At 38.2% G+C, this 12838-nt stretch overlaps 1 protein-coding gene across 1 annotated transcript; it reads left to right on the forward strand.

The window, feature by feature from the left end:
- The first annotated feature begins 278 nt into the window (after positions 1-278).
- Positions 279-11230, forward strand: LOC134638236 (E3 ubiquitin-protein ligase NEURL3-like). Its single transcript, XM_063488757.1, has 5 exons — positions 279-309; positions 1161-1670; positions 1806-1973; positions 2114-2255; positions 11194-11230. Exons 1-5 carry the CDS (start codon positions 279-281, stop codon positions 11228-11230), a joined length of 888 nt encoding a protein of 295 aa, XP_063344827.1.
- The last annotated feature ends 1608 nt before the right edge of the window (positions 11231-12838 follow it).

Consider the following 12838-nt stretch of genomic DNA (forward strand, 5'->3'; position numbering starts at 1 on the left):
GGGAAATGCACAAAGAGAAGATACTAAACTAACAAGAGTGGAAAAGAAACTGGGAATCCACAATAAAAGACCAGATCACCAAGTTCTGTTATTGTACACTTCAGGTAAATTTCCAAACTTTGGTGCCTCCCTCTGTCCCTCCCCTTTATCTGGGTGTGTTTCTGTTTTCAAACCTCACGTACTCCGTGATTAAAAGGTAGTCAACATTCTTGACTTGAGGACACTCAACCTCATCATGCATCAAGACTTGTATGACAAGTTTTTTCTACATCTTCAAGATGGCAAGAGAAAATAAAAACAAGAACTCTGGTAAGTCTTTACAGAGAACTATATTTCTCAGTTTGATAAACAAATCATTATCAAGCTGATATTTAGTTGCATAAATTAACACATAACAGCTGTTTATGTACTTTTATTGTAATACACAGTAAGAGGGTGCAGAATGCTGCAGCTCGTCTTTTAACTGCACTCAAAAGATTTAGCAAATTTCCCCAAATCTAGCATTTAAGAAGTAGTATCACTGTTAAGACAACACAATACAAAGCAAAGTGCCAAATAATGACAGGTCGTCTGGTGGACTAAGTTTACCACTCAGACAACTCGTACCAAACAAATGCAACTTTGTGCAACGACTTTAGCTCATCAGCTTGGAAGACGTCCAGATTTCCGCATGCTTTGCAAAAACGAAAGTGCAGGAGTTTGCTAGTTTTATTCTGACTTATTTATATATCTGCTTTTGTACTGTTAAAATGAAAATGAAATTTTGGCTACATTTTGCACAATTTAACTTTAATATGAAGTATTAAAAACAGCTTGACATATGTAGCTTCTTTAATCCAATTAATATGGCAATTCACTTATTAACACAGCTTGCATTATTATTATTTTTATTTTTATTATTATTATCATTATTTTATAAGAATGAGAATTATAAAAATTTGCGACCTGACCAATTGACCTTTAAACTGAAAAAATCTTTGTTGAACTTTTCTAAATTTTAAACCTCATTTCAGTTAAAAAAAAAAAAGTTTTGAGGTTCCTACACATCACAAATGTAAGGGACACTTATTGTTATTGTGATTGTTGCTATTAAGTAATTCTCTGGAAATGAACATGGTTTCACATTAACATTCATAACTATGTGTTTTTATTCTTTGTAGTTCTTCAGTCAGAGGTGTCACACAGATGCAGTCTGCTTTGTCTTGGTCGTCTGAACTTCCACCGTCAGGCTGTGGGAGACAAGGTTCGCCTGAGTCATGGAGGTCAACACGCTGAGAAGACTGAGAACACCTTCAAGAATGGGCTGGTGTTCAGCAACCGTCCAGTGAGAGTCCAGGAGAGGATTCGTCTGAGAGTGGAGAGGGATTCGACCAATTGGCAGGGAGCTCTGCGTGTGGGCTTTACCACTATGCCACCCTCAGCCAGATCTCTGCCCCTGCCCTGCCTGGCCATCCCCAACCTCACTGACAAGCCTGGACACTGGGCTGTGCCTGTAAATGAATCCTACTGCCAAGCAGGTTCAGAGCTGGAGTTTTGGGTTTCTCATGGTGGCAGCATATACGTAGCTGTCAACAACAGGCAGCACAAGTGGCTGACAGGAGTGGACCTCAGCCAGCCTCTGTGGGCCATGATAGACATTTACGGGAAGACGCGCTCCATTTTGCTCCTAGGTAAATTCACTAGAACAACAGTTTTATCTGCCTTACAGCAGGTTTTTCCTGTTCTGTGAAGGCAGAGCATTTCATATGCTCTGACAGCGATAAACATTGAATAACTGTTGAAACATGCTTTTGTCTTTGCTGCAGGCTCCAAAAAAACAAAGCTCCTTTGCACTAGAAGATCCTGTCCTGCACCCGAACCCCTCATCTCACCTGATGCTTACAATCACTTTGGTTCAGTTCCTGATGTTTCAGACTTCAGACGTGATGACTGCATGTCCTGTCTTGACATGGAAATCCCAGCAGGTAAAAACAGTCCCCCCAAACATTAATGTCTGATTTCCGTTGCACATTTCTGACCACAGAGTGTGATCAGTGAAATCAGTTGTAATAGTGTGGTCTCACATATGCCTGATGTCGCATTTGTAATTGGAGTCTCTCTGTTCTGGTTATAGATAACGTCTGTGTGGTGTGCATGGTGAAGGAGGCCAGAATCACACTGCCTTGTGGCCACCGGTGTTTATGTAAACACTGTGACTCCAGAGTCTGTCAAGAGTTTGGCACCTGCCCGCTGTGTCGACACAAGATCAGAGCTCCATCAGTGAAGGAGAGGCGGTTTATAGACGTCTAAGCTCTGACACACCAGCCAACAATCACCAAATATAAACTACCGACACACAGTGAATGGCACTTATTATGACGCTTTGTCATGTTCGGCTTTTCTGTTTTGTTAAACATGTAAAAATTTCAGAGTGATGAAATGTCCTCAAATTCATGTAAAGATGTCAAACTGGACTATTTTTATGTAAATATTGCAATTAAGTCAGTATATGACGAGACAAAATATTGCACTAAGTGCAAAATATGTATGTATGTGAATATGTAAAATAGTATTATAAAAAAAAATTTCTATACAGTATATTTTATACTTTGGTGTAAATCTTAAAGCGATGTTTGATTTTTATAAACCCGTTTTGTCTTAAAATTGTTATAGTGTTGGTGCTTAGACAATGGAAAGAAAAAATAAATAATCATTGTTTCAATCATCATATTTTCTTCTCTAATGTGTTTTTAAGGATGTTGCTATAAGAGATAAATCAATAGCAGTGCATATTAAATAGAACATGTTGGGGGATAAAGAAATACTTGTCCACACCATACGTGTGAACAGCGGTTAAACATACCTTAAAGATTAACAAGAGAGCCAAATTGCAGTCATGACTGAACTGAACTATAAATAAATGGAGGGCATCACATAAGAAGAGACAGAGTAGCTTGAAAACAAAAGCTTGCTTGAAACACAAGAGCATTTTTAAACACTTAGTTGTGTCACCACATCGCAGGAATAATGATGCTAAAGCAAAAAACTAAACTTTCAATCCAGCGATCAGGTCATGTTGTGGTTACCAGAGATGACAAACAATCTCGCATTTTGTGTTTGAATAATTAATTGTACAATAAAGCATGCAATAAGAAATTCATTAATTCAAAACAATTGTTTTTTTATTTTCATGAATAAATTAATAAACAATACAAAGAATTATAAATAAATATTCCTAAATAAAGTACTATTCATAAATAATTCATATATAAAAGGGATTTATGTCAAATGAAGGCTGTGTGCAGGCAGGAACGGAGGACCCAATGTGCAGACTCACAGAGACAAATATGAACTCAAAACTCAGCTTTAATGCTACACAGCAAAAGAACAGAAAACTAACTAAACTTCAAATATTAACAAAACAAAAACAGGCTAACCGGCAGAACACAGTATAGTAAGGTGGAGACCACAACACAAAGGAAAACACAGGGCTTAAATACACAGAGGAGCAGTCAGGGAATGGGAGACAGGAGGGAAACACGGCTGGGACAGATCAGGCCTAATGTGACAAGGGAAGCAAAACACATTAACATAAGACACAGACCTTCAAAGTAAAACAGGAAACACTGACTGAACTTATAGACACAGACTCACAAGCAGACACTATGACATCACAGACACTGCAACAGTGGGAACACAGAGACGTGAGACCAGGGCAGACATGGAGACACAGACTGGACACAGAACAATGGCAGACTGATTTTCAACAGCTCTTAACAAAAGAAAAGGACCCAGAACATCAGACACGTGAAGTTCGAGTTCCTGAACTAGAAATTCAGAGCCATCTAGTGGACTGTTTTAGACTGCAGCTCATCCTCTGACAATCAAATGCAGCAGCTTCCAGCTTTTGTTTCAGTCCAGACATTCATGTGCCTCTTTATAGTAAAACATGGTAACTTCCTGGTTTCTTTATTACTTGTTTATGATTTAATCTTTTTATAATCACACTAAAATCATTTCAGAAGTATAAAAGAAGTATAAAAAAGTATATGACTATATGACTAACCAACATCTCACTATGACATCCAAACATGAAAACGTTACGCTTTTACCTTCCTTTTTGTTAAAAGGTGCTCTCAAGGCACCAAGAACAGCACAATTATCAGAGACTGGCAGAGGGAGCCTCAGAAACATGACAATCTCTGCCACTAGCGGCATAATATCTATTATTAATTTGCTCTGGCGCAGGTGTCTGATAATGCTCTCACTGATCATTCCTGTGTTTTCTCTGAGATAACTCTGTCCATGCACAGATGCTCAGTAAAATTGATGAAGCCCAGAAAACATTAGTGAAATATATTTGTAGGCATGAAGGTGATTTTCAACCATAATGAAAATATGTGTTCATATTTGAAAAACAAACAATATTTTATTGTACACTTAATTATTTGATGTGTGGGACTCCTTTGGCTCCATACAGGTGGTGGTCGAGGCCTCTTCTTTGATGAATGCTCTTTTTCCAAGAATTTTAAAAACAATTATTTCTATTTTATGATTTCATATTTTTGATTTTAAATTTGACCCATTGTATCAATTCATAATTTTAAAAAGTAATGCCCAACAACTATTTTTTATAACTGGTCCCACCTTTAATTTGCAGACATTTAAAAAAAAAAATGCAGTAAAAGAAACTAGAAAAAAAGGGCAACTACAGCAGGCAGCAGAAGGTAACAGCTCTCTTCTGTTGTGCATCAGGCCATATAACAGTAAGGAGGGTAAGGGAGATGTATTATCACCTGAAAACTCTATGTAGAAATAATGAATACAAATATCATTGTCTTCGTGCGAACTTATAATTCTGTAGGAGTCTGCTGGTTTTGAATTTTGATGTGATAGACATCTGCATCAGTGTACCAGTGTTAAAATAAATAAATTCATAAGCATGTAAAGGGACTGCTAATGCGCTCAGCTTATTTATCTTGTAAAAACTTATGTGCCCTTTGCTGGCTCAAGCACCTGCTCTACAAAATCTCTGTGCAAAGTTGTGGTTCTCAACAGGTCAATCTTAACATTCAAAAGGAAAAAGACCCTGGACATCAGACACATGTGAAGTCCAAGTTCCTGAACTAGAAATTCAGGGCCATCTAGTGGACTCTTTTAGACTGCGGCTCATCCTCTTGCAATCAAAAGTAGCAGCTTCCTGTTTTCTCTTTAAGTGCTGACTTAAGATAAAGTCCAGACCTTCATGTGCCTCTTTAAAGTGAAACACAGGAACTTCCTAGTTTCATTATTGCTTGTTTATGATTTCTTCTATTTTATAATCACACTAAAATCATTTTCAGAAGTATAAAAGAAATATAAAACAGTATATGACTATATGACTTACCAGCATCTTACTATGACATCCAAATACGAAAACTTGTTACATAGTTACCTTCCTTTTTGTTAAAATTTCAGTCATGTGACAAGGAAAACTTTTACAGGACTCTCTGCAGTCATGCATGCTGCCATGTTTAATACACATTCTCCTGTTAGCCCTTTCAAATCAGCCATACCTCTTCATTCTATTTTCTAATTGAACTGTTTTAACATGTAACAATGGTAACATATCAACTGACGCATTTAGAGTTTGAAATCTAACTCTTGTGTTGTTGATTTATTTTATTTTCCCAGCCACTATACATTAGATTAAACTGCTGAAAAATTCTGCTTTTATTGGAGTGGTCACACTTGCTGGTTAATTCCCATGGAAGCAGTAAGGATGTGCTTATTTTTGACTGCACAGGCAAGGCAAGGCAAGGCAAGTTTATTTATATAGCACAATTCAACAACAAGGTGATTCAAAGTGCTTTACAGAGACATTAAAAAACAAAAACAAATAAAAAGCATGATTTAAAATTGATTAAAAAAACAGTAGATAAAATCAGAACAGTAGATAAAATCAGTAGTTAAAATGTAAGTTTTGAAATTTAAGCTTAAAAGTGTGGATTTGGTGTTTTATTCAAATGCAGCTGAGAATAGGTGAGTCTTCAACCTGGATTTAAATAAACTGAGTGTTTCAGCTGATCTGAGGCTTTCTGGGAGTTTGTTCCAGATATATGGAGCATAAAAGCTGAATGCAGCTTCTCCGTGTTTGGTTCTGACTCTGGGAACTGATAAAAAGCCGGATCCAGATGACCTGAGGGATCTGGAAGGTTCATACTGGGTCAGGAGGTCACTGATGTATTTTGGTCCTAAACCATTCAGAGCTTTATAGACCAGCATCAGAACTTTAAAGTCCATCCTCTGACGGACAGGCAGCCAGTGTAAAGACCTCAGAGCTGGACTGATGTGGTCCACTTTTTTGGTCTTAGTAAGGACTCGAGCAGCAGAGTTCTGAATGAGCTGTAGTTTTCTGACTGATTTTTTAGGTAGACCTGTAAAGATGCTGTTACAGTAATCAAGCCTACTAAAGATGAATGCATGAACTAGTTTTTCCAGGTCCTGTTGAGACATCAGATCTTTTATCCTTGAAATATTCTTGAGGTGATAGTAAGCTGATTTTGTTATTGTCTTAATGTGTTTTTCTAAGTTTAGGTCTGCATCCATCACTACACCCAAATTTCTCGCCTGGTTTGTGGTTTTTAGGTGTATAGATTGAAGTTCTCTGGTGACCTGTAATCGTTTTTCTTTGGCACCAAAGACTATTACTTCAGTTTTGTTTTTGTTTAACTGGCGAAAATTGTGGCATAACCAGTCATTAATTTCCTCAATACATTTACCAAGAGCCTGTACAGGGCCTCGGTCTCCTGGTGACATTGTGATATATATTTGTGTGTCATCTGCATAGCTATGATAGTTTATTTTGTTGTTCTTTATAATCTGTGCCAGTGGGAGCATGTAAATGTTAAACAGAAGGGGTCCCAAGATGGAACCTTGGGGAACTCCACATGTGATACTTGTCTGCTCAGATGTGAAGTTACCTATTGATACAAAGTATTTCCTGTTTTCTAAGTATGTTTTGAACCAGTTTAGTACAGTTCCTGAAAGACCTGCCCAGTTCTCCAGTCGTTTGAGTAATATGTTGTGGTCAACTGTATCAAATGCTGCACTGAGATCCAGTAAAACTAAGACTGACATTTTTCCACTGTCTGTATTCAGACATATGTCATTAAACACTTTGGTCAGAGCGGTTTCAGTGCTGTGGTTCTGTCTAAAACCTGACTGGAAGGCATCATAGCAGTTATTCTGTTTTAAGAAGTAATTGAGCTGTTGAGAAACTGCTTTTTCAATGATCTTACTTAAAAATGGGAGATTTGAGATTGGCCTGTAGTTATTCATTTGTGTCTTGTCAAGATTGTCCTTTTTCAGTATAGGTTTAATTACAGCAGTTTTTAGTGGTTCTGGAAACACACCTGACATTAAAGAAAAGTTGACGATCTGTAACAGGTCTGACTCCAAAGTCTTTGAGACCTTTTTGAAAAAACTTGTTGGCAGGACATCTAAACAGCAAGAGGAGGAGTTCAGTTGACCTAAGATGTCCTCCAGGTCTTTGCTGTTAATAGGGTGAAACTGTTTGATGGTGTTTAAACAGTTTTTCGGTGGACACAGTACATATCCTGAATCTGCTGTTGATGTACCAATTGCTTGTCTAATCTTTTGGACTTGTGGACTGACACAGGAGGGTTTGTTAGCCTGTCAACTGTAGAAAATAAGACCTGAGCATTATGACTGCTATGTCAGAGAAGTAGGACCTCCTTGCACTCCTCAGTTGTAAATTATAATTGTGAAGTTTCTCTTTATAGATGTCATAATGAACCTGGAGGTTTGTTTTTCTCCATCTGCGCTCAGCTTTCCTACACTCTCTTTTTTCATTTTTCACCAGTGTGGAGTTTCTCCATGGAGACTTCTTCCTTCCAGAGATAACCTTCACCTTAATGGGAGCAATTGTGTCCATAACATTTAACATTTTAGCATTGAAGCTATTGACGAGCTCATTGACTGAACCTCTGGACAGGTCAGGTGTTAATGGGAAGACCTGGTTAAAGATCTCACTACTGTATTCAGTTATACACCGTTTTGTGATCACTGCTGTTGATATATTTGTGTGGGCTGAAATTTTACTTTCAAAGAAAACACAGTAATGATCAGACAGGCCCACATCAGACACAGTAACCTTTGAAATGCTCAGGCTCTTGGAGATCAGTAGGTCAAGAGTGTGTCCTCTATTATGTGTGGCCTCTGTTACATGCTGAGTCAGCCCAAAGTTGCCTACAGTCCTGTTACATTCAGATCTACAACAGATAAAACTAAATTCTTAAAGAAGGTCACGCGGCATTGAAAAGATTAAAATACCAGTGAATCAACCAAAAAAAAAAAAGATTAAGTGCATTAATCTACTTTAATTACTGGCCATCATTACTGGTCTGCTGGCTTATTTTGAGTAAGTTAATCTTCCTGAAAAGCATAAAAAGCAAAAAGGAAAAAAATGAAAAAATGAAAAAATCAAACAAGGAAACAAGGAGAAGAAATAAAATTATTTTGATTAGTTTTAAGGAATTTTATAGCATACAAGAGAGAGGTGTATTTTGTCTCAAAACTTTGTTTTTTAAAACAATTTAAGCATAATCTGTTGTTATTAAGAAAAAGATCACTGCTGTAAAAATCTGATATATAAATAAAAATAAAATAAAGTAAATGAAAAAGGTAAAGTGCTGTAAGGATTAGCAAATGACTGCAACTATAAAGTTTATGTTTTAGAGGAAATGCTCAGCTTTCTATAAGATCAAGTGCACACACAGTAATTGTGTGAGAATTGTTCAAATGTTTCTAAAAAGCGGAAGCATAAGAGTTTGCTAGTTTTATTGTGACTGGTTTACAAGTTTATCAGGTTTAATTGGTGTATTTGATAACTACAAGTAAAATATATAAGTGGTTAATAATCCAATCAGAAAATGTTGTCACATGTTTCTGACTTTTGTTATCTGGTTTTATACTGTTACCATGAAGAAAACTTTAGATATATTGTCACAATTTAATTTTATGAAATCTAAAAAAAAAAATGACTGAATTTGATTGTTTTATCAAATGAATGTGTAATCTACACTACCAGCCAAAAGTTTGGACACAGCTTCTCATTCAGTGATTTTCTTTTCATTTGTACTATTTTCTACATTGTAGATACAAACTAAAGACATCAAATATATGAATCAAGATATATGGAATTAAGTATGAATCCTGCATCCACACACCATCCTGTTTGCTTTTAGTTGGACCATCATTTATTTTTCAACAGGACAATGAGCCAAACACACCTCCAGGCTGTGTAAGGGCTATTTCACCATGAAGGAAAGTGATGGAGTACTGCGCCAGATGGCCTGGCATCCACAGTCACCTGACCTAAACCCAGTAGAGATGGTTTGGGATGAGATGGACCGCAGAGTGAAGGCAAAGGGGCAAGCAAGTGATCAACATCTCTGGGAAGTCCTTCAAGAGTGTTGGAAAACATTTCAGGTGACTACCTCATGAAGCTCATCGCGAGAATGCAAGAGTGTGTAAAGCAGTAATGAAAGCAAGGGGTGGCTGTTTACAAGAATCTATAATATAAACTTGTTTTGAGTTATGTTGAGTTTGAGTTGAGTATGTTTGAGTTACATGTTTTTGTTTACTACATATTTCCATATGCGTTCATTCATAGTTTTACTGCCTTCAATGAGAATCTACAATGTAAATAGTCATAAAAATAAAGAAAAACCATTAAATGAGAAGGTGTTTCCAAACGTTTGACTGGTAGTGTATATAAACCATTGAAAACAGCTTGTAATTTTAACAATGGAAAATCAAAAAACGAATTTTCTTTAAAACCATTAAATATAGTGGCTAAATAATGCTTAATTTATTGACCATAGACTTGGTTTCACATCAGCATTCAGAAGATTTTTTAAAAATCATTTTTGTAGTTTGTCAGTCATGGGAGTCACACAAATCCAGCCTGCTGTGTCTCAGTCCTCTATTCTTCAACAGTTAGGGTGTATTGAGGTGCCTGCGCCAAGCCCAGGCACCTCAACAGGTGCCTGATATTGTCTATTGTCCAACCAGTCCACAGTGGATTAAAACAATATCATAAAAAACACTGAAAACTGTTATCCATGCTTTCATATCATCACGTCTTGACTACTGTAACTCTCTCTATTTAGGCATCTGTCACTCAAACCTGTCCCACCTGCAACTTGCTCAAAATGCAGCCGCAAGGCTCCTGACGGGTACCAGAAAGAGAGAGAGTATTACTCAGATACTTGCATCTCTACATTGGCTGCCAGTTAAATATAGAATTGATTTTAAGGTTTTATTATTTGTTTTTAAAGCTCTCCATGGTTTGGCTCCAGGTTTCATTTCAGATCTTCTTAGCCTGCACTTACCCACTCGAACTCTGCGCTCCTCCAGTCAGATGCCTTTATTAGTTCCACGCTCCCAGTTCAAATCTAGAGGTGACAGGGCTTTCTCCATTGCTGCCCCGAGACTCTGGAACAGTCTTTCCTCTTTTATAAAATCCTCTTCATCCTTGAAAGTCTTCAAATCGAATCTGAAGACCTACCTATTTTCCAAGGCTTTCAGATCTCTCTGACACCTCTTTTATTCTGTTTTAGCTATTCTGGTCTTTTATCTCATTGGATGATGTTTGCACGTGTATACGTATACATGTATTTTATGCTCGCGTATGTGTGCTTGTGTGTGAATGTGTACATTTTTGTATATATATGTGCATCTTTGCATGTACACATATTTTTTACAAACATATATGGATGTCTTACAATGTTTTCATCTTATCCATTTTAATTCTTTTTATTATATTATCCCTCTGTTCAGCACTTTGGCCGACACGTGATGTCTTTTAAATGTGCTATATAAATAAAGATGACTTGACTTGACTTGAAAACATGAAATACAAATATCAGAATAAAAACATGTAAATAAAATCAATACTACACATATAAATAAACACTAAAATCAGGATAAAACCGCCCAAACATCAGGTATGATGGAGCATACCCTGTGGCACTATGGACAGTATTATTGTATGTTTGTAAAAGCTCAGGGAGCTATTCTGGCCACGTCCGCTGTCTCTCCGCCTCAAGGAAATGAAGCATGTGCAGCAGCGTTTGATTCAGCCTCTCAACCCCACCATTTCCAGCCGGGTGGTGTGAAGTGGTTTTACTTTTTGTAAAGCCGTGGCACTTGCATAACTGGTACATCAAAGCAGAGTCAAAACTAGCACCTCTATCCGAGTATAGCCTGGCCGGGCACCCAAAAGTCTGAATCACTTGAGCCCATAGATCATGTGGGAACTCCCAATGTGTAACGTGTGAAAAGTTCTGACATAACCAGAATATTCTGGTACCTGTCTGAGGGCCTCACTAATGTAAGAAAGTTCAGGGCCACAACCTCAAGGGGATACGAAGCCATGCAAAGGGGCTCTGGGCCTATCTCTATTTCTCAGGCTGCATGCAGCACAACCTAGCTGGAATCCACACGCCTCACCTTTCATACTGGGCCAATAAAAGCAGCGACATATCCTGGACAGAGTCTTTCCCATTTCTTTATGGGCAGCTGCCTCATGATACTTCTTCCACACCTCATGTCTTTCTGCAGAATATAGGATTTGGAAATACGCTTTGTTAGTGTTAGGGTCCCTTACTTCTCTGCACAGCACACTGTCATAGAATTGAAGCCTTCTCCATTGATGTAAAAACTTCCGTACTGGGCTAGGTAGCGATTTCCTCATTGGCGCATCAGGGAGGGTTCCCTGTTCAATGTACTTCCTCAGGATTCCCAGATCCATATCCTTTTCTTGGGCATCCTTATAGTAATTCATCTCGGCAACAGCCCCTGTAGCAGGAGCAATCATGGTGGTTATGCGGGCAGCTTGGCAGTCTGCTGGGAACCTGGAGAGAGCATTAGCATTCTTTTTTCCAGCCCTGTACTTAACCTCAAAATCAAAAGAAGCAACCTGCGTCACCCAACATTGCCAGCATTCTGTACGTGGGCCACTGAACTGTTGTCTGTATACATGGCAAACTTGGCCCCCATCAAGAAGTCCTTGAACTTCTCAGTAATTGCCCATTTTAGGGCTAAATTCGAAGTTAAAATTACACTTGAAAATAACTTCCAATTCGAAGGAACTGTAGTTTTTGTCATTTCACTCTGTGGGATGTAGGCTCTTGCTGGCACATGCAATCACCCGTTCTTTGCAATCTTGCACCTGAGCTAACACAGCACCTAAGACTTGATTACTGGCATCAGTGTAAAGAACAACATAGGCCAAAATAGGTGCCCCCATTGAGAGCGCATTTCAAACATTCAAAGGCTTCCTGACATTCTGTGGACCACTGGACTTGCATGTTTGATCTTCTATGGCTAGAACTTCCAGCTGGAAAGGCATATAAAGGTTGAGCCAACCTAGCAAAACCTGGGTCTGATCATCTGTAATAGCCAGCCAGACCTATGAGGGCTATGACCTGATGGGTGGTAGAGGGAACAGACCAATTCTGAACAGCCTGGATTTTCTCAGGATCCAGTCTTACCCCTTGTTAGTCAGCAAGATGTCCAAGGAACTTTACCTGACGCTGAAACAGTTTGTGTTGTGGATTTTTGGAAAGCAGATTTCTCACAATCCTTGGGATCCATTTCCACCTGCCAGTATTCACTGGCAAGATCCAGTGTAGAAAACCACTCTGCACTAGTCAGACACATAAGGGTTTCTTCAATTCGGGAGAGTGGGAAAGCATCTTTATAAGTTACTGCATTACGCACTGTGTAATCCACACAGCTGTCATCCTTCTTCCTCACCAACACAATGGGAGCTGCATAGGCATTACTACTC

The sequence above is a fragment of the Pelmatolapia mariae genome, linkage group LG12 (genome assembly GCF_036321145.2).
Source record: "Pelmatolapia mariae isolate MD_Pm_ZW linkage group LG12, Pm_UMD_F_2, whole genome shotgun sequence".
Lineage (NCBI taxonomy): Eukaryota > Metazoa > Chordata > Actinopteri > Cichliformes > Cichlidae > Pelmatolapia > Pelmatolapia mariae.